The 25,818-nt window shown below is 48.2% G+C and overlaps 2 protein-coding genes across 15 annotated transcripts in view; one reads left to right on the top strand and one right to left on the bottom strand.

Moving 5' to 3' along the window:
* The window catches only part of SPSB3 (splA/ryanodine receptor domain and SOCS box containing 3), a 44,372-nt gene extending 34,142 nt beyond the window's left edge, over positions 1-10,230 (bottom strand). The window contains exons 1-3 of one of the 8 annotated variants that reach the window (XM_073363020.1): positions 10,090-10,152; positions 7,388-7,477; positions 641-789 (exon numbers count right to left, since the gene is read on the bottom strand). In XM_073363020.1, the coding sequence (XP_073219121.1) occupies positions 641-769 (129 nt within the window). In that variant the 5' untranslated portion in view covers positions 770-789; positions 7,388-7,477; positions 10,090-10,152. Of the gene's footprint in view, positions 1-640; positions 790-6,500; positions 6,525-7,387; positions 7,478-7,572; positions 7,765-10,089 lie in introns of those variants that run through there. The other 7 variants (XM_073363016.1, XM_073363018.1, XM_073363021.1 and 4 more) reach the window with 7 other exon arrangements.
* A 276-nt stretch (positions 10,231-10,506) lies between these two features.
* Positions 10,507-22,157, top strand: NUBP2 (NUBP iron-sulfur cluster assembly factor 2, cytosolic). 7 transcript variants are annotated; one of them, XM_073363025.1, is made up of 8 exons: positions 10,507-10,601; positions 13,743-14,708; positions 16,477-16,595; positions 17,867-18,065; positions 19,282-19,436; positions 19,740-19,850; positions 20,348-20,417; positions 21,138-22,157. In XM_073363025.1, the coding sequence occupies exons 4-8, from the start codon at positions 17,912-17,914 to the stop codon at positions 21,281-21,283; spliced, it is 636 nt and encodes a 211-aa protein (XP_073219126.1). In that variant the 5' UTR covers positions 10,507-10,601; positions 13,743-14,708; positions 16,477-16,595; positions 17,867-17,911; the 3' UTR covers positions 21,284-22,157. The 7 variants fall into 7 exon arrangements, with proteins under 7 accessions (XP_073219126.1, XP_073219124.1, XP_073219125.1 ...); XM_073363028.1 differs by having other exon boundaries at positions 10,539-10,601; positions 14,639-14,708; XM_073363030.1 differs by lacking the exon at positions 13,743-14,708 and adding an exon at positions 15,219-15,398 and having other exon boundaries at positions 10,561-10,601.
* Positions 22,158-25,818: the final 3,661 nt, after the last annotated feature.

A 25,818-nucleotide genomic window follows, 5' to 3' on the forward strand; every position in this document is an offset into this window, starting at 1 on the left:
ACATCTAGAAAGACACATTTCTGCCTTTTCTCTTCTCCGCTTTCCCCTTCACAGAAGGGACCTTGCAGAATTTATAGAGAACGTTACCACTGTAGAAACTTTAAGCCACTCTGACAGGACTGAAGGAAAACAATTATACATTGTCCCTCTGAATTCACTGGGCCAATCAGGTGTCTGAGTCAATCTTACCCTCATACCAATGTGCACCTTGCTAGGGAGTTTAACCTGTATAACTAGGAGCTGGGGGAAAGCAAGCTGAAGGAGGTCAGCAGCTATTTTAATTTATCCCTTCTTACATGGTTCTATTTCTTTTCCTCCTTCATTCCCACCTTCCAGCTCTTCTACATCAATTTATACCAAGTGAGACAAATTCAGAGGTGGTGTGTCAAGGTGTTAAGTTACAGGCTGGTAACTGGGTGAGAGTCCAATTTGCATCAGCTTAGACGCCCTGTAAGCTTAGGTTACTGGAATCTTGTCTGAATATGGTCCACTGTGCATGCTATTGCCACACTGGGCACCTGGCCCTCAAGCCACTAGTCACCTGCATCCTGGGAGGAGGAAAGGTTTCCTTAATGGGTGTTTTAAAACATGCTTTAGAAGAGGATATTTTTACTTTGGGATCCTTAATATTCCAACCTACCTGCCCATCAGAGTCATAGCCCCACCCATGTGCTCCAGAGGCCAAAGCTACTGCCCGTGCATCTGCATCCCGGCGTACCCCATTCAGGACAAAGTGCCAGGCCCTGCTGTTGCGTGTGCGTCGTGCCATGGTGTTTTGATACAGATAATCTGCAAAATGGGAAGGGAAGAAAATAAGATTACCCAGAGCAGCAGAGTCAACCGGAAAGGATCTATTTGGGCACCACTTCCTTCCAGTGGTCATCAGGCTCTACCCCCTCTCCTGGCCACCTTGTGAATAGGTTTGGGATAGCCAGGCTCAGGTCAAACCGGGGCCTTTGCCATGGCCTTATGGAACCTCACACCACTACTCTCTGGCTAGACTAGTAAGACATACACCTTTCACAGCATGGTCAATGCTACACCTGTTGGCCAGCAGGGGTTGCTGCTGAGCAATACAAGCATAAACCTACCCTCAGGAGCCAAGCTCACCACCTCTGCAGAGCTCCCAGCCCAAACTGGCTGAAAGAAATACTAGGATCTACTTCACTTTGAACCCAGCGTGTTGAACTGGGTTACCAGAAATACTCCTAGAAGCACAAAGGGGGGGGGGGGGGACAGTGCCACCCTGCACTAGCACATAAGGGAGAACTGCTACTGCACAAACCACCCAACACCCTCACCTTTGTCCTGAAAAAGAGACGAAGATCAACAATAATTGATATATGCAGGCTCCTGTGGGTCCAGTAACTACACCATGCATAGCCAAGTTCTGACGTTAAACTCTCCCATTCTTAGCTGTCTATGGCATTGCCTCCTGGCTCTACAGTTACTACACAAGTTGATGTGTGTGTGCCTGTCTGCTCATCTTTGACTAATTGACTATAATGGGAAGAGGAGAAGAGAGACCAACTTCTTGCTGTAGAGGGACAATGATCTTTTCATCAGCTTGTCCTGACTTTCCTCAAGAACAAAACTTCTTGCGTGTTTCTGAATTCTAGCCAGCTGCGTCTCAGAGACCAGGTTTGGGGAGGTTCTATTTCCCCCAGACAGACCAGAACAAGTTTCTAGCCATTACAGCAAAAACTCACATAAGAAAAAAGAAGAGCTAATTCTTGTTGCTCAATCCCCTCCTTTCCCCCCTAGAATCTCCTTTTAGTATGTCACACACAAAAAACCCCTCCCTCCTCCTTAGAGCTTTCCATGGGGTTCCACACCTCTTCCAAACATCCCTTAGCCCTGGTCTTAGGTCAAATATATTAGTGTTAGATCGATTTAACCTTGCATCCGTCCACATAACGAAGCCATTTTTGTCGACTTAATGGGCTCTTAAAATCGATTTCTGTATTCCTCCCCGATGAGGGGATTAGCGCTGAAATAGACATTACCGGGTTGAATTTGGGTTAGTGTGAACGCAATTTGATGGTAGTGGCCTCCGGGAGCTATCCCAGAGTACTCCATTGTGACCGCTCTGGACAGCACTTTCAACTCAGATGCACTAGCCAGGTACACAGGAAAAGCACCGGAAACTTTTGAAGTTCATTTCCTGTTTGGTCAGCGTGGCGAGCTCATCAGCAGAGGTCACCAGGCAGTCCCAGAATCGCAAAAGAGCTCCAGCATAGGCCGAACGGGGCGTACAGGATCTGATTACTGTATGGGGAGAGGAATCCGTGCTATCAGAACTCCATTGCAAAAGACGAAATGCCAAAATATTTGAAAAAGTCTCCAAGGGCATGAAGGACAGACGCTATCACAGGGACCTGCAGCAGTGCCGAGTGAAACTTAAGGAGCTGAGGCAAGCCTACCAAAAAACCAAAGAGTCAAACGTCTGCTCGGGGTCAGAGCCCCAGACATGCCGCTTCTATGATGAGCTGCATGCAATTCTAGGGGGTGCCCCTACAACTACCCCACACCTGTACATGAACTCCTGCAAGGGAGTCTCATGCAACAGAGATGAGGATTTTGTGGATGAGGAAGATGAGGAGGAGGGGGAGGTTGAAGATCGCTTGCCTGGTATGCACTGAGAAACAGTTCTCCCTGACAGCCAGGAGCTGTTTATCACCCTGGAGACAGTACCCTGGGCTCCCGGACCTTGAAGGCAGAGAAAGATTAATTTGCCCTGAAGACTTGGGATTCATTCGCAGCCAGTACAGCTACTGGAAAAGTCTGTTAACGTGTTTGGGGATGGAACGGAAATCCTCCAGGGACATCTCAGTGAAGCTCTCCTGGTGGTACTCCCAAAGTCTTTGCAAAAGGTTGCTGGGGAGGGCAGCCTTATTGCGTCCTCCATGGGAGGACACTTTACCACGGCAGACCAGTAGCACATAGTCTGGAATCACTGCATAAGAAAGCATGGCAGCATGATCCCGGTGTTCGCTGGCATTCAAGCAACATCCGTTCTCTATCTATGTGTTATCCTCAGGAGAGTGATATCATTCATGGTCACCTGGTTGAAATAGGGGAATTTTATTAAGGGGACATTCAGAGGTGGCCGTTCCTGCTGGGCTGTTTGCCTGTGGCTGAAAAGAAATCATCCCTCCTGTTAGCCACGCGGTGGGGGGAAGGGTGAAGCAATCATCCCAGAGAATTGGGTGGCTTAGTTGGGTTTGTGCTGCACGTTAACCCGAAAACATCAGCCCCTCCTTTTAAATGGCCAGTGTGTCTTTTTCAAATTTTACTCTCCTTTTTTTCCCCCTCCCACAGCTGCAAAGGTTTCAACGCTGCAACTAGCATCTCTGTCCCAGAGGCTAGCGCAGATAAGAAGGCGAAAAAAAACGCACTCGCGATGAAATGTTCTCTGAGCTCATGGGGTCCACCCAAACTGAAAGAACCCAGCAGAATGCATGGAGGCAGACAATGGCAGAGTCCAGGAAAGCACAAAATGAACATGAGGACTGGAGGGACGCATGAGAGGACAGGTGGCGGAATCAAGAGGAAAGGTGGCGGCAGTATGGTGAGAGGAAGCAGGATGGAATGCTGGAGGATCAAACTGGTATGCTCTGGCGTACGGCTGAGGTGCAGGAAAGGCACAGACCGCCACTGCAGCCCCTGTGTAACCAACCACCCTCCTCCCCAAGTTCCATAGCCTCCTCACCCAGACGCCCAAGAACGTGGTGGGGGGGTTCCCCCTCCGGGCACCCAATCACTCCACCCCAGAGAACTGCCCAAGCAACAGAAGGCTGGCTTTCAATAAGTTTTGAAATGCAGTGTGACCTTGTCCTTCTCTCCTCCTCCCGCACCCCACCCAGTGCTTCCCTCCTCCCCCACCCCTCCCGGGCTACCTTGGCAATTATCCCCCTATTTGTGTGACGAATTAATAAAGAATGCATGAATTTGAAACAACAATGACTTTATTGCCTCTGCCAGCAGTGATCGAAGGAGAGAGGGGAGGGCGGTTGGCTTACAGGGAAGTAGAGTGAACCAAGGCCGGGGGGGGGGGGGGGGGGGTCATCAAGGAGAAACAAACACAAGTGTCCCACTGTAGTCTGGTCAGCCACGAAACTGGTTTTCAAAGCTTCTCTGATGCACAGCACGCCCTGCTGTGCTCTTCTAACCACCCTGGTGTCTGGCTGTGCGTAATCAGCAGCCAGACGATTTGCCTCAACCTCCCACCCCGCCATAAATGTCTCCCCCTTACTCTCACAGATATTGTGGAACACACAGCAAGCAGTAATAACGTCACCTTAGAGACTAACAAATTTGAGCATAAGCTTTCGTGAGCGACAGCTCACTTCATTGGATGCATCCGATGAAGTGAGCTGTAGCTCACAAAAGCTTATGCTCAAATAAATTGGTTAGTCTCTAAGGTGCCACAAGTACTCCTTTTCTTTTTGCGAATACAGACTAACACGGCTGCTACTCTGAAACCAGTAATAACAATGGGAATATTGGTTTCGCTGAGGTCTAACTGAGTCAGTAAACTGCACCAGCGTGCTTTTAAACGTCAAAATGCCCATTCTACCACCATTTTGCACTTGCTCATCCTACAGTTGAACAGCTCCTGACTACTGTCCAGGGTGCCTAGGTATGGCTTCATGAGCCATGACATTAAGGGGTAGGCTGGGTCCCCAAGGATAACTATAGGCATTTCAACATCCCCATTCTGGTCTGGAAAGTAAGTCCTTTCCTGCAGCTGTTCATCCTGAAGATGCGAGCGTCATGCACCTTTCCCGGCCATCCCATGTTGATGTTGGTGAAACGTCCCTTGTGGTCCACCAGTGCTTTCAGCACCATTGAAAAGTACCCCTTGCGGTTTATGTATTGGCTGCCTTGGTGGTCTGGTCCCAAGACAGGGATATGCATTCCGTCTATCGCACCACCACACAGTTAGGGAATCCCATTGCAGCAAAGCCATCCACTATGACCTGCACATTTCCCAGACTCACTACCCTTGACAGCAGCAGCACAGTGACTGCGTTGGCTACTTGGATCACAGCAGCCCCCACAGTAGATCTGCCCACTCCAAATTGATTCCTGACTGACCAGTAGCTGTCTGGTGTTGCAAGCTTCCAGAGGGCTATCGCCACTCGCTTGTGAGCTGTGAGGGCTGCTCTCATCTTGGTATTCTGGTGCTTCAGGGCAGGGGAAAGCAAGTCAAAGTTCCATGAAAGTGCCCTTATGCATGCGAAAGTTTCGCAGCCACTGGGAATCATCCCAGACCTGCAACACTATGCATTCCCACCAGTCTGTGCTTGTTTCACAGGCCCAGAATCGGCGTTCCATGGCATGAGCCTGCTCCATTGCCACTAGGATGGCCAAATTGCTGAGGCCCGTGGTTTGAGAGAAATCTGTGTCCATGTCCTCATCACTCTCCTCACCGCTGCCATCGCCTCCTCGCCTGCTTTTGCAGGTTCTGCATATACTGCATGATAATGCGCGAGGTGTTTACAATGCTCACAACTGCTGTGGTGATCTGAGCAGGCTCCATGCTTGCTGTGGTATGGCGTCTGCAGGAGAGCAGAGTTTCAGGGGAAGTGGTGGTTGGATGACCAGTTTTGCAGACCTACTGGACCGTCCGCTGCCAGGACACAACAGCTGAGTGGGCTGCACGCTTGCTGTGGTATGGCGAGACAAGAGCAGCCAAGCAGAGTTGCAGTGGAAGCGGCCCTGCAAGACCACCAGGAGAGCAGAGTGCCAGCAGAAGCGGTGGATGATGACGACGGTTAGCAGTCCTACTGCACCGTCTGCTGAAAGCAGTAAGGAGCTCGCACAGAAAAAAGGCACGAAACGATTGTCTGCAGTTGCTTTCATGGAGGGAGGGACAACTGACGACATCTACCCAAAACCACCTGCGACAATGTTTTTGCCCCATCAGGCATTGGGAGCTTAACCCGGAATTCCAATGGGTAGCGGAGACTGCAAGAACTGTCAGATAGCTACCCACAGTGCAACGCTCCGAAAGTCGACGTGGACACACTCCACCGACTTAATGCGCTTAGTGCATTAGTGGGGGGGGGGGGGGGGACACAATCGACTGTATAAAATTGCTTTCTAAAAAAATCGACTTCTATAAATTCAACCTAATTTTGTAGTGTAGACATACCCTTAAACACATGTGCAATCCCTCTAGTTCTGAAAATGCCAAGTTCCTTTAGAGCAAACATGCTAGAGAGCTCCTTGCCCCACACAGCCCCGCTGTTGAGGGATCTCCCTGGCCTATGCAGCTCTTAATTATTTTTTGCTAATGAAATAAAAAGGTACTGGCCTAAGCCTGCCACTTTATCATTCACTATACTCTCCCACCCCCATTCTAAGAGAGAAAGATCCATCTCTTAGCCTCTTTAACAGATCTGCGGAAAGGGGGCTGCCTGTATACTGTACTGCCACAGACTCCTCAGTTTTGAGTTAGAGGAAAGGAGTAAAGAAAAATAAGTGGTATTTACCAGCATTTTACGCAACACACACATCTGAGATTCAGGTGATTTTCTGTTCTTCCCTGTGACCTATTTCTACCTCCCTGTGAGATGCCCAGAGATTTGGTTCAGAGCACTGCTGATAGTGAGGGAACTGAGAATGATTGGTCTAGATAATACTTAGTCCTGACATGAGTGCAGGGGACTGGACTAGATGACCTTGCAAAGTCCCTTCCAGTCCTACAATTTCTGTGAGTCTATTCCCAGTCTACCCCTTCTGAAATACAGGCACTCCAATTCCTCATTCTATTCCTAAAGCAGGAAAGAAAGTGCTGAATATCGGACCAGCCCTGCCCCAGGAGACCCTGTGGAAACCCTTATGGTATAATACCAGCTTCCTATTCTTTCCACACACACCTGATTTTGGAGCAGCTCATATGATTTGCAATCTATAGCCAGAGTTCTAAATGGGAGGGGAGACAGAGGTCAATATTTTATTCCTAAGAATCAGTTCTAAGTGTAAATACACCTCTACCCTGATATAACGCAGCCTGTGCCAAAAAACTGAGCCAAACAAACAAACAAAAAGCTTACCACATTATATGTGAAACCGTGTTATATCGAACTTACTTTGGCCCCCCTGCTCCTTGTCCCCTGACCACCCTCTCCAGAGACCCCCGTCCCTAAACATCCCCAGGACCCCACCCCCTACCCAACCTCCCTGCTCCCTGTCCCCTGACTGCCCCAACCCCTATCCACATCCCTGCCCCCTGACAAGCACTCACTGGCAGCAGCGGGAAGCGGAGCAATGTGGCCCCAGCCCGCTCCACTTCTGCCAGCTCCCAGCTGCAATGCTCCACTTCCGCCGCTGCCGGTGAGTGCGGGGAGGTTGGGGAAAGGATGCCCCCAGCACTCACCTGCAGCAGGAAGCGGAGCGACGCGGTCCCAGCCTGCTCTACTCTTCCAGCTCCCAGCCGCGGCACTCCACTTCCCAAAGCCAGTGAGTGCTGGGGGCATAAAAGAACACACCCAGGGACGGGTGGAAACATGGAAACTGAGATTGAGTCAACCTGTACCTCTAGACTAACACCCAATCAGGTACCTTTGAAGGAGGGGAGAAAGATGAGAATGTCCATATCCAAATGTGATTTACTTCTAGCCCAGGGAGACTGCAGGCAGCAGGAAGTACATGAGTCAGACAAAGCCTAATTATTGACAAACAACCCCAAGAACCAGCTTAGTCTTTATTCAGCAGAGACTTGAGAACCATTCTTCTTTCTTTTTATAAATTATAATTGGATCTAACCTGTGATGGGGAAGGGAGAACAAGTCTCAATTAGTGAGCAAAGATTAAAGCCCAACCCCAAGGAGTTTTGCCAGAGGTTCATGTGGGAACAGGATTGGACCCTAAATAGATTAATGGAAAACCTGCACCCACCATTACTTGTTAAGCATCAGCAGAATGCCAAGTTGTTTAAACATTGCTACTACACAGGAAGAGGAGATCAGAGATCTCCAGGGGAGAATGGAAAAGATTCATTATTGGTGCCCAAGCTGATAAGAGAGTGAAGTGCTAGCATGACACAGAAAAAGTTAGCCTGATCTTACACATCAGAAGTTAAGCCTGCTTGAAAGCAGAGCCTGTGAGAAGAAGAAAGATACTAGGGTAAGGCTAGAGGGCAAATAACCCAGAGGCATGGATTTAGCCCATAGGTGAGGGAGAATTGTGGAGGTGTGGGTGGGGTGATACTCCACAGGGAAGGGCAAAGATTGACTTCCAGTGTAAGACACTAAAAACAGTATTTGTAAAGACACTGGGCAATACAATATATTTTAAGCCACTGCATAAAGCATTAAAAGCCATAATCATAAAAAGAGAGAAATAAGAACAATTTGAGGCATTTTAGAAGCAGAAGAGAACAGAAAACAGCACAAGAGAGGGAAAGGTTAATATAGACTCAAGAGTGGCTATAGTCAGTCATCTAGGATGGAGAAAGCAAAGTTTAGACACATTTTTAAAAGTCATGCACAAAGGACTCAGACACATTTCAGGGAAGAGAAAGTCCCATGGCTGAGGGCCCATCACAGCACAGGCCCATTGTCATACTGACCCAAGACAGGGGGATTGCCATAAGCCAGGCGGCGCATGATCACAGATATCTGGGGCAGTACGAGGTCTGAGGAAGTCTAGAATGAAGCTTTACCTGATTTGCATGAAAGGTTCCAAGGCCCAGCAGTACCAGTTTCAGGTCTATGTGGCACTTGATTGGCAGCTAACAAAGAATGCCAGGATCAATGTAATATGATGATGGTTGCTCAGAGCAGCAAGCAAATTATCTCCTGCAATCTGCTCAGCAGGTAAGTAAGTGACAGAGTTACCCTGTCAGGAAGGAATTAGAGTAACTGAGCTTCCTAGTCAGGAGGGCAGGTGATGCTGCTGCTGCGAGGTCAGCATGGGATAAAGAAAGGAGCAGCCTGCACAACTACAAGAGCCATGTTGAAGTCACACTCAACACACCATGAGGGCAGAGTGATGCCAGGCTGCAAAGTACCTCTGAGAAAGTTTCCCAAATGCACAGGGACAGTAAGGAAGAAAGAGCAGCGCAATAACAATGACCCCATCTACCTAGCTACACAGATTCTGTTCCCTAGGATGCAAACAAGGTAGCCACAGGGCTACAGCTGGCAGAATCAGCCATTTGTCCAGGCCAGGGCTCTAACTGCAGAATCCCTGGGCACAAGAGGGGCAGGGTGATGTCATCAGTATGCAATTGACACTCAAGCCTGGGGGTTTTAAGAGTGACTTTGCCTAGAGCTCTCAGGTACAGACCAGCACCACAAACGGCAATTCTGTACTTCTGAGGTTCTTACAGCAGACTCATCTCTATGGTATCCAAGGCAGCATCAATCCCTCAGGGATGACACAGATTGGCTCCTATCTGCTAGAGATGGCCGGGACCAGACCAGTTCCAGACACCACCCCACTCCCTTATACTCATAGAAAGCCCAGCCTGGCCAGACACAACTGACCCCAATACAAACCCTGCAGGCGTTCGGAGAACCAGGGACTGAGCCCAGACTAGAATCAAACCTGGCTATGCCAGGGGAGGGGAATGGGGGTAGCTAGCGAGCAGTATGGGGTCCCCCGTCGTCCCACACAGGACAAAGACGACCCCACAGAGGGAGACAGTTTTTAAAGCACCCAGAGGCCACAGATCTACATCCGCTTTCCTAAACACACACACACACAGATTTATTCCTCCTCCCACAGACAGCAGCCCCCCAACAGAGCACAGATCCCCCCGCCCAGGAACAAGCTGCTGGCTCACCCTCCCTCATGAAGTGAGCTATAGCTCACGAAAGCTGATGCTCAAATAAATTGGTTAGTCTCTAAGGTGCCACAAGTCCTCCTTTTCTTTTTGCGAATACAGACTAACACGGCTGCTACTCTGAAACCTCCCTGTAGAGATTCCCCTCCCCCCACCCAGGGACCGACCGCAGGCTCATCCCCCTGCCCAGCCCGGGGACAAGTCGCAACCGCATCCCCCCGCTTTGGAACAGGCTAACCCCACTCCCCCGCCCAGGGACCAGCCGCAGCTTCATCCCACTTCCCCCTTACCTACTCCGCTGCGCGCGCCTAGCAGCTAGGCCACCCTCGCGCTCCTTCTGACCTACTTTCCCCCTCCCAAGGTATAAACAATCCACCCTCTGCACCGCCCCTTCCGCGCCCATTGGCCGCGACTTCCCCGGGAGACGGAGCCTCTCCTCATCCGACATTCTCAATTGGACCGTGCTCCCCTCGCTCACAAATCAGAGGGCGGGGATAAAATCACTAAATTCTGATACCATTGGTCAAATGGGCTGTCAGTCCTCAGAGGGCTGCACCATTGGAGAAAAGTTTCTAACTCAGACATTGAGGCGCTTAGAGCGTGATCACGTAACAGAAACGCAGAGGCCATTGGCTGAGAGGAACGTCAGTCAGCAAGGTCAGGTTGGGGCCAATATTAGTTCACGGGGCGGGATTACAGCCAGAGCTCGGTTTCTCATTGGTGGCGGCGCTCCTCGGCGCGTGATCTCGGGGCACTCGGAAGTGCAGGAGCACTGCTTGAAGCAGCATGGAGGTAGTCGGGGGTGAGTAGTGGGGAGCTGGAGGGGCAGAAGGAGCGGGGCCGTTCTGCGGGGGGTTGTAGCGAGGGCTCCCGCAGCGGCCTCTCCTGACTCCCCTGCCTAGCTGTGCTGGGAAAGCCCCGAGCCGTGGGGACTGCGAGGCTCAGCCGCTCACGATGGGCCTCCTCCCCCGGTCCCTGCCCGACGCTATGCACGGGGAGCGATGGCCTCCCGGGAGCCGCCCGCTAAGGCGGGGGGTGTCGCTGTACAGCGGCTGCTTGGACCGTGTTTCTGTGGCACCCAGCGGCCATATGCGTGACTCGGAGCCGCTGCTGACCAGGCCTGTTGTGCTCTGCTCCGCCAGCCATGGGTGGGGCGGGGCTTTGGCTGCGCTGGGACTGGGGGTGGCTCCCAGCCGGGGTCCATCGCTCCCCCTCCGCTTCCCCGTGACAGCAAGGACATGTCATCCTTTGGCCAGTGTGTGTCTGCTTCTGCAGAGGGAAGGCCTAGGTATAAAGACCACACGTGCTCTTTCTGGCTTGGTACTGTGGTGCTCGGCGGCTGGGGGCTGCGCCGAGGATGCTGAGACCTGGCTTTGGCCTGCTCTCTTCTCCCGATTGACCGTAGCACTCTGGGAGAGGGATTCGGATCAGGAAATGTCTAGGAAGACACAATTAGGTTTATCTCTTTTATTTCTTTATGGCTTCCACTTCTCTGTGCTAACACCCAGATGCTTTTGTTTTGCTTGTAACCATTAAGCTGGACCTCAAGGAAACCATTCTTGATACTTAATTATTATATTTGCTCTTTTTAAATCTAGCATTAGCCTAAATTCCAGATGTATTTTCCCCACTCTGACGTGAGGTTTAAAGATGAGGACTAGGACAGTGAACTGCATCTACTATTGCAAGGAGAATGTAAAACAAAGACAGGGATCACTGATGTGCTGAGAACTATGAATAGTTCCTTTACTCATTGTCTACAACTTGGTACAAAATCCCAGCACAGTGAAAACACAGCCTTTCAGAGCAGATTGTGCCTAACTGTATCTTGGGGACAGTTATACAGTAGGTGTTTTTTTTGTAGTGTAGACAGTACCTAAAACAGCACAGCACCAGTTCCCATGTGCAAGGAGGCTATCTTTCTCAACCCTACCACATGGACTTTGCAGAAACTGATGAAACTGCCAAGAATTTGTGGCGTGACACACTATTAGTAACCTAACTCAGTCCGACTCCTGCTACGTTTTCTCTTCTCCTATGACCAGCAACTTGGGACTAAATCCACAAAAGGGCTTAGATGTTGCAACACTGAGCATTGCAGCACCTAACCTTTAGGTGTCCTATTACCCAGTGGAATCCTCATCCCAGAGTTAGGTGCCCAGGCATGGGGAGAGTTAGGCATCTAAGAATAGGACTGACAGAATGGGGCTTAGTATGCTAAGCTTGAAGCTGAATAAATTAGCCAATCAAAAATGCCAAGCAAAGGGGTGGGATGTAAACAAAACATCAATAGGTACCTACTCTGGTCCAGAGGGAGGCACAGATCTCCGTTTGGGATTCACAGCTGTCATCCTGCTCCTGGACTTAGGCACCTAAGGGCTGGTCTACACTAGAAAATTAGATGGACCCAGTTATGTCGACAAGGGGTGTCAAAAATCCCCATTCCTGAGTGACCTAGTTAAACTAGCCTAAATCCCCATGTAGACAGGTCGATGGAAGAAATAGATTTATATATGCTGGATTGTGTATCTAGAAAGGAGGTGGATTACATACGCTGATGGGAGAACCCCTTTCGTCAGTGTAGGTAATGTCTACAATATAGCATTACGGCTGTGTTGCTGCAACATTTCAAATATAGATAAGCTTTAAACCAGGTCAGCCATCTGTCTCTGTTTTGCTCAGGTGTGCATGCATGAGAGATGGAGACTGATGGTCACCCCATTATAAACAATAGCCCAGAGGTTAGGGCACTCGGAAGGTGAGGGACCCATTTTCAAATCCCTGCTCTGCCTGATTTGGGCATCCATCCCTGAGGAGGATTGACCCCCATGCTATTGGATGTTTTGGGGTGGGTCTCTCTCAATCTCTCTGGTTGTATAAATGATTAAATGTTCATTGGAGCAGGAAATGGCATTTGGGGCTCCAACATCCTGGGTGAGTGACCTAACCACTAGGCTGTAGAATCAATCTTTTTCTGGTCTAATGAATAGTTAATTATTCATACAAAGTGGTCCAGTTCCAACAGGAGTGGCTGTGGGAGACCTGCCCCAGAACACCCCATCACATGGGGATGGGCACTTTCCTGGACTATGCTATTCCTGGACTTGCTATTTCCCAGGTGAGAGCTCTGACCACTGGGTTATTGGGCATTCTCCTGCATGCCACCCAGCTGTCTCTTGTGTGAGGGCTTCAGAGAACACCTGTTGGATCAGGCCCTGCAATTGAGATGGGAGGGAAGGGGCACCTAGCTTGTGAATTCCACTGGGACTTGTGATAAATGAAGGGGCAGGGGTAGATTCCTTTTACAGACAGCCAGTTAGCTATAAAATCCCTGTTGGTAGCAGTTCTCTATTTGTTTTACCTGTAAAAGGTTAAAAAGTCTGACTGCATGCATAGGTAAAAGGAAGTGAGTGGGCACCTAGCCAAAAGAGCCAATGGGAAGGTTAGAACTTCTTAAAATTGAAACAAGACTCCCGTTTTGTCTGTCTGTGGTTATGCTCCCAGAGAGCAGGGACAGGGCTGGACTATGCTGTAAGAGCTTGCACCAGGTATGAAAAATCATTAAATCATACCTAGAAATTACTCATTTGAAACCTCAGATATGTAAGTAGATCAGGAAATGTCTAGGAAGACACAATTAGGTTTATCTCTTTTATTTCTTTATGGCTTCCACTTCTCTGTGCTAACACCCAGATGCTTTTGTTTTGCTTGTAACCATTAAGCTGGACCTCAAGGAAACCATTCTTGATACTTAATTATTATATTTGCTCTTTTTAAATCTAGCATTAGCCTAAATTCCAGATGTATTTTCTTTCTTTTTGTTTTTAATAAAATTACCTTTTTTAAGAACAGGATTAGGACTTTTGTGTCCTAAGAGATTTGTGCACATGCTGTTTAATTAGCTGGTGGCAACAGCTGATTTTCTTTGTTTTTTCTTTCTCAGCTCTTCCCCAGAGGGAAGGAATTCTCAAGTGCACCTTTCTGGGTTCTCAAAAGGGGGTTTCTGCACTTGGGTGATGGTAGCGTCTACCCATCCAAGGTCAGAGAAAAGCTGTAACCATCGGAGTTTAATACAAGCCTGGAGTGGCCAGTATTAATTTTTAGAATCCTTGCGGGCCCCCACTTCTGCACTCCACATGCCAGAGTGGGGAATCAGCCTTGACAGGGCTTAAGCATGACCTAGGGCACCGAGCAGCTTGGCGGTGTCAGGACTGCAGTGGTTTTGTGTGCATCCACCAGGAGGGATGTAGGCACCTATGCAGTTAGACAGCAGCTGAATAGAGGGTTTGAGGATCTCTGAGTCCCCCCACATGTTAGCTGCCATTTTAAGTACCTAAAGCTATGTCCTTTTGTGGATCTAGCCTTTGGAACTTGCTGCTTTCTCTAGTCCTTGGCCCCTTTGAGAGAATAATAACAATCCTAACCTTGAAAATGCCATCTAATATGCTCCCCAACTATATGACAATAGACAATTCATCTGTATACAACCAAAGAGGTTTTAAAAATTATGGGGGAGAGAGAGAGAACCTACATAAAAGGATGTTAGATATTAAACACCTATGGAAACATCTTGCAATTTCTTCCTTTCATTACAAAGGAGAAAAAAAGCAGAGATCTGTGCTATGAGTTACCTTTGAATTCCTGATTACTTCTCCCATGATCAAAGCAGGCTCCATCTCAAGATGAAGTCTGTTTTTCTCACTCAGCTTGTTCTTCAGTAAAATGAAGTCTTCCTCTTCCTTGATTGCTATTTTATACAATAATATTATATAATATATATATATATTATATAATATATATATTTTATATTTTATGAAACACTGGAAAACCCCTCTGAAGCAAGAGATCACATCTTCCTCTCAAGTGCTGCTTCTGATGGTTCAGGTTCAGCGAACAGAACCAGTCTGAGGTACACCCCACTTTGATATGTGAAGCTTTAGGAAATTCCTTGATGATTCATGTTAACTATTTCTGTTTTTTCCTGGACTTACTGAGGATTGTGTTTACCTTTATGTCTGAGTCCTTAGGGTTTCCAGAATGTGTTACTGATCATTCAGGAGTGTTAGGAGCCATTGGAATTCAAATAGTCCTCTGTTACCTGTGAGTCAGGTGAGGGAGTTCTCCATTGGACACCTGGTCCCACTAGTGCAGAAGTACAGATAATGTAAAGATTCATGGAGATATTTTACCTATAATTAGGGCCTTAGAAAAAATCTTCAGGAAGCTGTGCCAAATTTGCAAATCGCGGCAGAGGTGCTGATATTACTTTGTTTATGAAACACTTAAAGTAACAATCCATAACAAAACATACCTAAAACAAAATTAGGTGACATTCTTGCTGTAAAATCAGGTTACTCTCATTGCTCCCTTGCTTCTTTTCCCCACTCCCACATAACAATCCAGATTTGATTTTTAACAGTAAAGGCCTTTGCTGGAACACAAGATCCCAGAGATCTGCCTTTGGAAAGATGGATTTATTGGAAACCTGTGGTGTATAAGCTTTGTTTCATGTGGTTCATGAGACATTGGTCCTTAAAATTGTCAGTGATCTTTGGTCCTGGAGGTACAGCAAGTTCCAGCCCTCTACCAAATATAGCATGTGAGTTATAGCATGTGAAACTAACCAAGGTCCCTAATTTGCCAAGAGGCAGCGTCATTTGCCCTGAGCTCCAGAAACCTGTAACAATACCCATCCTCCTCCTCCTCTCATGTATAGAGCTGGTCCCCTTGGGTCAAGGTTGAATTCCATTGATGAGGAATCTTGCACTGCCACTTATCTGTGCTGTGACTCAATACAGAACTTCGTTCTTGGGATGGTTCAAAGGTGTAATTTCCTCTAGTGTCATTACAGTGGTGAAATGAGTGTGTTAATGCAGGTTTGCTGGGGCTTTATCTCCATTTTGAATTTTTCTTGCTTTCAGAGCTGTGTAGTTCTTGTCTCTAGATGGATCTTTAGATCACAAATTTCAGATTTTCTGCCTCTGCCAGTACCCCTTGAGGCCCTCTAGCTGTACTCCATTTAAAGAATCTCAGAAGAATGTGTTCACACCCCTTCCCTGGGGACTGAAAGCACACTGTGTATGAGTCATAAACAGAGGTTGCTTAGACCAGAGCAAACACTGACAGTGCAGCAAGCAAACCAAAGAAAATTTAAAACAAGACACTGACACATCCATAAAAACAAGATCTACACAGCACAGAAAGCAGGAAACTCCTAGGGGACTGGATGGCTGAGGAAAGGGAAGGCCCAGAGCGTTTCACTAGGTCCCAAATTGCAGTCTGGCCCAGAGCATTTAAGCATGTGCTTAAGTCCCACTGAGGTCAGTTTAAGTACTTTGCTGAATCAGAACCAAAGTCCTTACCACCCACTGGCTGTATGTTGAGCTGATGAGTCACAGCCCTGTTCCTAGTGGATAATTGTCTACTCAAAATCCACCATCACATTTTGACTCAGGTTGCCCCACTGTTTTTAAACATTTTGCAACACCTTAGCCAAAATGTCTTTTCTGTAGTTTACATGGTGATAACTCCTTTAGTGGGAATGATGTCCTAGCTGTGAAATGTGAGGAGTCACTCAGCTGGCTGCCTATGGCATTGCTATTCATACATCCTCAGAGCAGCATGATGCTGTGTAGAGGTGCAGGGATGCCTCAGCGTTGTTCCGTTGTCCTTCACAGAGAGAGGTAACCTGGCTGGAGTTGGACACATCCTTCTGGTGCTCTCAGGAAAAGGAGGCGTGGGAAAAAGCACCATCTCCACCGAGCTGGCTCTGGCTTTACGGCATGCTGGGAAGAAGGTGAGCAAGCTACCATGTGGCAGTTATGAGTGTATTCTCCTTCCCCAAGATTCTAGTCTGGGGTTGTACGTTCATAATCTAGGTATTAGCAAAAATGCTACAAGATGTTTATCTAGTCATTAAGATCCTGCTGAGGTTGAGCAAAAGTTATTTTTACTATAAGATTTCAGATTTTTCTGCATTTATTTGACCAAAAAAAGCTGCAAAGTCCAGCTTTAAGGTCCTCTATTAAAGATGCTATATATGTGCAAAACATGATGAAAGCGCTGTGCAAAGCTTGTTCATTATAATTGTCTGCATTATGCTAATGGGAAAATAGGCACCGAGTGGGGAAGTGACTTGTCTAAAGTCACACAGTGAGACAGTGGAAGAACCGGGAGTAGAACGCAGGTTCCTTGACACCTGGACCTCAATGGAGTTGCTAGGCCATGTTGCCTCCCTTTCCTAAGTAATGTCTTCTTTGGGCTTGGCAGGCTTTGATATACTATGCTCTAAAAAGCTACTGGGATACTCACTTGCTGTGTGGATGGAGACCATGAAGGTTGAGTCCTTGATCTTTGCTGTCATTGCTCTCCAAGGCCTCTTGTTGTCTTGCCTGACCTGCTTCATGGCAGCTGTTGTGTGGGCAATGCCGATTTATAGGGCATAAGTATGAGTAGGGAAAAGAAAGGGGAGGCAAAATCCCTCTAAAGGTTTCTAGGGGTCTGAGAGGACATTGGGCTTACTTATGGAAAGGCAGAGAGAAAGATTTGGAAGAGGGAGGGGCCCTCCTGTGCATATAAGCAGAACATGAGCTATATGAATGTTTACAATTTACATTGTGGTGAAGGCTCTCAAAGCACTTCACACACACCCACACCCACTAAAATGTGGCCTCTTGCGGGGAGGGAGGGTCAGCCACCCAACATAACGGCAGTGGGGAATTGTGGCTGAGGACACAGGGCAAACAAAATGTCCCAAAGGCTCTTTAAAGTCCTGCAGAGCAGATGGGCCATGGTTTTTAAGGTCTCATTTGAAAGATCTCTGTCCAGGAAGTTCAATGACAACACACTGATCTCCCTTGGAAAGGGGAAAGGTTGTGTGAACTCATCCGGGATTTGAACATGTGGTTCCTGTGTATTTCAAATCTGATGTGTAGGATTCTAAGCCATCCTTTCCTTAAGATCTGGGCTGTAGAAATCAGTGAAGAGTTATGTTTTGCCACTGTAGTGGCCCTCTGTACTGCCTTAGTTTAAGGGATTGTCTGAATGGTTCCACATATTTACTGGCAGGTGGGGATCCTGGATGTGGACCTATGTGGCCCCAGCATCCCTCAAATGCTCAAAGTCCAGGGCAAGAGTGTGCACCAGTGTGACAGTGGCTGGGTGCCTGTCTTCGTCGACCAGGACAAAAGCATCTCTCTCATGTCGATTGGCTTCTTGCTGGAGAAGCCAGACGATGCTGTGGTTTGGAGAGGACCCAAGAAAAACGGTACACACGGCTTTTACTCTTGGTAGTGACCCTACAGCAGTGGTGCCCAAACTTCTCCTGTTGCACCCCTCGCCATTACTGCACAGCCAAGGCTTCCATCCTCAGTGAAGGAGCTCAGGCTGAAGCAGAGCTGGGGGGAAACAGGAGGAGAAAGCTGAGGCAAGAGGAGGAGCGGCCTGGGGGCAGGGTGGAGCTGCATCTGGGGCCAGAGCTGGGCTGGGGACGGAGCAGAGTGGAGCTGTGGCTGGAGGTGGAATGGGGCTCCATGCCCCCCTCGAGGGGTGTGGGTTGCCCCACAGTTTGGGGACCACTGCCCTACAGCAAGGGCACCTCCTGCAAAGATGAAGCTCGTTGAAACACATGCTTGCCTTACTTACAGGCTGGTCTTGTCTTGCATATTGCTCATTATCCCCTTGTGCTTAGGCATGGATAGCAAGGACTACAGACTGCAATGTTTGAGCAGGTGAACTAGGGCTGGATGGCAGACTAGGTGTAGGTAGCCTTTGACCTCTAGGTTGTTGCTTTCAATCTAGGCTGGTCATCATCTGAAGCTCCCCTTCCCCCCGGCTTCTTGCCCTGACTCCCAGCTGGGATCGGCGCCTGAAGCCGCCCTGGGCTTCATATCTCAACTCCCAGCCAGGAGCATGGCTCCTGCCGTGAAATTGACAAGACAGCTGAGGTAAGGGATGCAGTGTCTACACAGACATTGCATTGCCCTAACTACATTAACATAAGCCTTATGCCTCTTGTGGAGGTGAAGCTATTAGGCCGGTATAATGGGACTTACATCTGCAGGAGCATGGCTGTAGTGTGATAATTAGATCGACATAAGCTGCCTTATGTCGATCTAACTAGGTAGTGTAAACCAGCTCTGGGGAATGAGCTGTTAGATCTGTCCTGTGCTCTCTGGACAGGCCTCTATAATGATCACTGTTGTTGGCACAGAACAGAATCTCCATGGTCTTGGAGACTGAACTACCCTCTTGCCACGCCCTGTAGATGCACTCCCTGTAGGGCAGGATAGAGACCCTGAGGGAAGATGGCACTGCTTCTGTTGATAGAGGGCTTCTCTTCCTACTTAAGTCTTATTCTTTTGAACCTATCTGTTCACACAATGTGGTGATCTGATATCTAACAACTGCTGCTACCACACTGTTGAGATTACAGACCACACCTCTGCTGAAAGCAAAGATTTTCCTCCGTTTTGTTTTGGCAGCTTTGATAAAGCAATTTATCTCCGATGTGACCTGGGGAGAACTTGACTTCCTTATTGTGGATACACCTCCGGGGACCTCGGATGAGCACATCTCCACGGTGGAATCCCTTCGCCAATACAAGCCCCTCGGGGCAGTCCTGGTCACGACGCCACAGGTATATGATGCTTGCTGGGGTAGATGTTTCCACACCCTGCCTTGGGGTCACACCAAACTAATATTTTATTGACCCCATTATGCCTTTAGGTTTGTGTTTACATGACCCTGTATGAATGTCAGTGTCTCTCTATGGCTATTAGTTCTGCATTTCTACTCCCTTCATCCCTCCAACCTGTCTCTGTGTAGCCTGACCTAAACTCAAGGATTGGCAGCACTGGATGAATGGGCAGAAAGATGGACATGCACCTCTTTGATTTTGCTGTCCCTTTATCACTGATACCCCATGACTCTGTGCCCACAGGCGGTGTCTATAGGGGATGTCAGACGAGAGCTGACATTCTGTAAGAAGACAGGATTGCGAGTGATCGGGATTGTAGAGAACATGAGTGGTTTCGTCTGCCCGCACTGTTTGGTGAGCCCTTTAAAACTGACCCACGGCTGAGCACCTCCTGCCTCAAGGGTATGCTAGGCAATCTGCTACATTGTTCTGCTTGAGGCCTGGGGTTTAAATTGACTTTGCTTGACTGTGGTCCATTGGAGAGACCAGGGAATGCCACAAAGGTAATGTGGTAGGTCTCTGGAGGCAAGCGGCTGACTGTACTGCTTTGTGGACCCTGCCCTCCTTCATTGGCTGGCTGTTGGGGTAGGTTCAGGAGAGGCTGCTCTTTTGTCTTCCTAGTGGGTGATGGGGGGTAAGAATGTCTTTGAGGAAGTGCATGAAGTCAGGGGGGGGAATCAGCAGCTGCCCCAGGCAAATGAGCATTGCTTACTCAGATAATTGTATCATTCTCTGCATTAAATGTATCCAGATAAACAGTCATGTTGGCCATCTTTGATGCCCAGCCGTCTGCAGAACTGCTGCTCTGGGAAGTTCCTGGTGACTAAATGCTGTTTCTTCTGCTCTTCCAGGAGTGCACAAACCTCTTTTCCAAAGGGGGCGGTGAAGAGCTGGCCAGGCATGCCGGAGTCCCATTCCTAGGTGAGTGTCTTTTGAATGCAGAACCCTCCCTCGGGGGAGGGGTAGATCAGAAGAGCAAATGGTTGGTGAGTGGTGAGAACACAGTGCCACAAGGAGCATGGAATGGGGTCCAGAAACCAAACTGCAAGCTAAGCAGGGGAATCTCCCCTTGAGGTCTGAAGAGAACCTAGTTTGGGAGAGGAGCATAGAGCTGCCAAAGGGATGTGGTTATTGTGTGTCTGGCCGGCAGAGAACCTGGCAGTCCAGTCCGGCTTTGCATATGATGGGAGATTTGGAGTGATCCTAGTTGCCTGCTGTCAGGTAACGGCAAATACAGGCAGCACCACTGAGAGTCCAGCAGAGCTCCTATGAGGGAAATGAGGAATTTATTTAAACCTCCTTAATTATTTATTCCTCCCCCTAATCAAGGAGCAATAGTCTCGACAGTGATGCCAGGGTAAATCTCTGCTGATTGTGGTGCTAGAACCACTTATAGCTCCTTTCTACCAAGAAAATGTCTGGTATGGTGCTGCACATCTAGAATGTAGTCTTGCTGGTGAGCAGTAAGGAGGTTAATAATGCTCAGTCCTGTTTGTCTTGTCTTATTCTGCCTCTCCTTTGGTTGATGTGGGTGTCTCACTCCCACCTTTCTGTATCTCTGACTTGCATGTGTGTACTCTCATCTCTGTAACTCGTCCCAATGGTCTCATGGTCACTTTCTCCCTTTGCCCTCCCACACAGGGTGTGTTCCCCTTGATCCCCAGCTCACCCAGAGCTTGGAGGAAGGCAGAGATTTCATCCAGGAGTTTCCCAAGAGTTCTGCCTTCCCTGCCCTTGCTCACATCGCCCAGCAGATCTTGGACAGGACATCCCCTGAGGGCTCCTGAGTGTGTTTCTAAGGCTGGACTCGCGTTGGCCGCCTCTTTGCAGCACTGTCAGCCGTGGACCAAGCCGATGGGGAATGTCAAAGCTATTTTAAAACATTTTGTGGGGGAAAGGGTGTCATTGGTACCAGTTTGCAGAGATCTGGGAAAGGGAAGTGACACTATCACTACTAAAGCCTTGAAGAGACCTTGCTAGAGCTTACCATTGCTCTCTAAGGGGGCGTGTACATTTGCAACACCATTTGCCTTCTGAATAGATGAGCACTATGGCCATCCTGGAATGGTCTATGGGGGCACAGGTGGTGCAGCTTTTTCTAGCCACACAGAGAATGTTTCATCTGCCCATGAAGTCCTGCAAAGTTAGTACACTGTGAAGATGGCCACTTCCAGGCTGTGGTGCTGCTGCTCATTTCTGCAGTATTCTTGGCTCTGTAAATTGTGTGTGGCCATTGGTCTTTGCGGCAAATACTGGTAGTGATCCAGGACAGGAAATCCTTCCCTTATTGAACAGAATAGCACCAGCAATCTCCACCCCCCGACTCCTGCTGCTGCTACCTTCCCCCCAATTGCTTCTGTAGTGCTGCACACATGGTACTTCCTAGTTCACAGTGACTGCTGTCAGCTTCATGCCAGACCCTCTGACCCTAGATCCTAGCCGAGCCATTTCACTCTGAAGCCACAAGTATTTGGTACAGAATATGCCTATGAAGGCATGTGTGATGACATCAAGTCTCTACAGGAGCTCTGAAGTCTGTTTACTGAGTCTGTGTCTTATCACTTACTTAAGGAACACACAATCTTTTGGCTCCCTGAAAGGTGTCAGGGCTCAGGAATATTTGTAAAGGCTACAGACATTAAATAATGTTTTCTTACCATCTGAATGTCTCATTGCATTTTGTTTGTGTATGTGTGGCGGTGGTGGGGGGTTTGTCCTCTTCCCCTCCCCCCGCCCCCCCAACTGAATTCTAGTTTCCTTCCTACACCCTGTGTGTATTTGGTGGCAAATACTGGTTCTGCTCTGCTGGCCGTTTTGTTTGTTTTGTGTGTTTTGTTTGTGTTTTTGTTTTGTTTTAAGATTAAGGAAGTGCTACATTGGCCTTTATGGCTAGAGAAGATGGTCCTCTCTAAATCAAGTCTAGCATCACTTCTGTCCTAGTCTCAAGATGCATCTGGGCTACCCGATCAAAACAGTCGTTGGTCTAAGTGCAAGGGAGGTCCTGAGTCACTGCCTCCACAGAATCTCTGAACAGCATCCTCCTCTCCCCTTCATGATGGATGTTCCAGAGGCTGGTGACTACCCATTGTAGTGCTCCTGGGAGCGAGATGATGGGTATGCAGATGTGGAACTCATATCATTGATCCCAGCTTGCCTTCTCACTAGAAGTGCTGCAAAGGCAGACAGTAAGCTCTGATGTGCCTTGCTGATTGGCTTTCCTTTGTAAAAAGAAAAGGAGTACTTGTGGCACCTTAGAGACTAACCAATTTATTAGAGCATAAGCTTTCGTGAGCTACAGCTCACTTCATCAGATGCATATCGTGGAAACTGCAGCAGGCTTTATATATACACAGAGAATATGAACCAATACCTCCTCCCACCCCACTGTCCTGCTGGTAATAGCTTATCTAAAGTGATCATCAGGTGGGCCAATAATGCTCAGTCCTGTTTGTCTTGTCTTATTCTGCCTCTCCTTTGGTTGATGTGGGTGTCTCACTCCCACCTTTCTGTATCTCTGACTTGCATGTGTGTACTCTCATCTCATCAAAATGGCCCACCTGATGATCACTTTAGATAAGCTATTACCAGCAGGACAGTGGGGTGGGAGGAGGTATTGGTTCATATTCTCTGTGTATATATAAAGCCTGCTGCAGTTTCCACGATATGCATCTGATGAAGTGAGCTGTAGCTCACGAAAGCTTATGCTCTAATAAATTGGTTAGTCTCTAAGGTGCCACAAGTACTCCTTTTCTTTTTGCGAATACAGACTAACACGGCTGTTACTCTGAAAGCTTTCCTTTGTGACATCCAATCAAATTGGTATTGAGGGGCTCTGAAGGGAGCCATTCCCCGCCCCACACACAGCAGGGGTGATAATTGCTCTGATGAGAAGAAGGAAGTAAAGGGTCACAGGAAATGGATTGCATTGAGGCGTATACTGAGCATCGGTGGATGGATTTCCATGATAAGTATGTCCCCTTGAGGATATTTAGAGTAAGTAAGATTCCAAGGGGGCGGGTGAGGAAGTTGCTGTCAAATGCTGGTGACTGTCCGAGATTGTATCTCGGGGCTTGTCTACACAAACATTTAGTTCGGGAAAAGCTAGGGTGTGAATCAGAGCCTTGCAGCAGGACTGGGGTCCCACAGGATCCACTGCCATAATAGGGCAAAATAGTGCTGCCAAAATGTACTTTGCGGGTGGGATAGGGTGGGCAAAAAAGCCAGACTGCGGTAATTTGCAGGAAAACACTTGAAAACTTAAATGTAAGCGAGGGATAGAAAGAGATTTGATGTCTATTATAACAGGAGCTAAAAGTTTTTTTTGTTTTTTTTTTACATGGTTTAAGCAAGATTCATTCTATTCTTTTAGTGGTAAAATTTATGTCTAAATTCTGTTTGTTTATATGCTGTCAATTTAATCGCAATTAACTCACACAATTAACTCAAATTAATCGTGATTACTCACTGTTAAGCAATAGAATACCTATTGAAATTTATTGAATATTTTTGAATGTTTTTCTACATTTTCAAATATATTTATTTCTATTACAACACAGAATACAAAGTGTACAGTGCTCACTTTATATTTTTATTACAAACATTTGTACTGTAAAAATAAACAAAAGAAATAGTATTTTTCAATTCACCTCATACAAGTACTGTAGTGCAATCTCTTTATTGTGAAAGTGTAACTTTAAAAAGTAGATTTTGTTTTTGAGTATGGTTATGTAACAAAAAATATGTAAAACTTTAGAGCCTATAAGTCAACTCAGTCCTACTTCTTGTTCAGCCAACCACTAAGACAAACAAGTTTGTTTACATTTACAGAAGATAATGCTGCCCGCTTCTTATTTACAATGTCATCAGAAAGTGAGACCAGGCATTTGCATGGCACTTTTATAGCTCGCGTTGCAAGGTATTTACATGCCAGATATGCTAAACATTCGTATGCCCTTTCATGCTTCGGCCACCATTCCAGAGAGACGTGCTTCCATGCTGCTGATGCTCGTTTAAAAAAAATGCATTAATTAAATGTGACTGAACCTGTGTTCCCTCTAAGTATGGTTGGGCAGCTGCCCAGAAGGGATTCAAGTGCCACGCACTTGATTAGCAGAGCTGCGCACATCAAGCAATGTGTGTTCAGGTGCCCCTCCCCCCGTTGCTTTGCAGCCACGTTGCTCCCAGGACCCTCCTGCTGGCTGTGCAGAGCGGGGGGTGGGGTGGGGAGGTTCTGATGTCAGGGTGTACCCCATCTCCACAGAGTAGGGGAGAGGGGAGGGCCTGGCTCAGGACCAAGGGTGAAAGTAATATTAAATTCTTACAGGTACGGGGGCCGGCTCCAGCCCTCAAAAGGGGTGGGGTCTCAGGCAGAAGGGGCGGGGTTGGGGTGGGTCAGCCTCCCCCAGCCAGCCCATGCGCGCTGCCTGGGGCTCTGGCAATGATTTAAAAGGGCCCGGGGTTCTGGCTGCTGCCGCAAGCCCCAGGCCCTTTTAAATCGCTGGCCTCGGGGCAGCTGCCCTTCCTCCTCCCCCTCCCCACCCGTTGGTGGCCTGGGGGGCAAAAGGGGCAATGACGTTAAAGCGCTGCAGCAGTGCTTTAACATTGTTGTGCCTTTTGCCGCCGATGGGAGCGGGGGCAGCAACGTTGAAGCACTGCCTGCCACAGCAATGCTTTAAGGAGGGTCCTTTGCCACAGCAGCGTTTTAACATCACTGCCCCTTCCCCTCTGTTGGCCGCCCTGCTGGTATGGACTCTACTGGCAGGGCTGCCGACGCGGGAGGCAAAAGAGGCAGCAACATTAAAGCTCTGCTGCAGCAAAGGACACTCCTCTCCTTAAAGCGTTGCCGTGGCAGTGCTTTAATGTTGCTGCCTCTTTCCCCCACCAGCACTTTAACGTGGGCTGCGTACAGGCTGGTACCAGCTTGTTACTGGTACACCATACCAGCCCACTTTCACCCCTGCTCAGGACTCAGCAGGAGAGAGCTGCTGTGGTCTGAGGTCTGAATGAGCCTTGAAGCCTTCCCTTCCCAGTGAGTGCCTTAAAGAGACAGCACATGGTCTCTGAGACTTCCCCAGCGCCACTTGCACTCTCTCCCTCCCTGTCCCACTCCCTCCTGCCCATGTACCCCATCTCTGCAGAGCTGGGGAGGGGAGACAGGGCTTAGGACAGAGCAAGAGAGCTTTCAGTGAGTGCCTGGCATCTCTCAGAAACTTCCCCCACAGCCAACACACACACATTTCAGTTTTTTGACGGGTCTATGCATTTCATAATTTTTATTTCTCTTACATTTAAATTTAGTTCTTTGAGTAGTGAGTTCTAAAAT

Source organism: Lepidochelys kempii, chromosome 10 (genome assembly GCF_965140265.1).
Source record: "Lepidochelys kempii isolate rLepKem1 chromosome 10, rLepKem1.hap2, whole genome shotgun sequence".
NCBI lineage: Eukaryota > Metazoa > Chordata > Testudines > Cheloniidae > Lepidochelys > Lepidochelys kempii.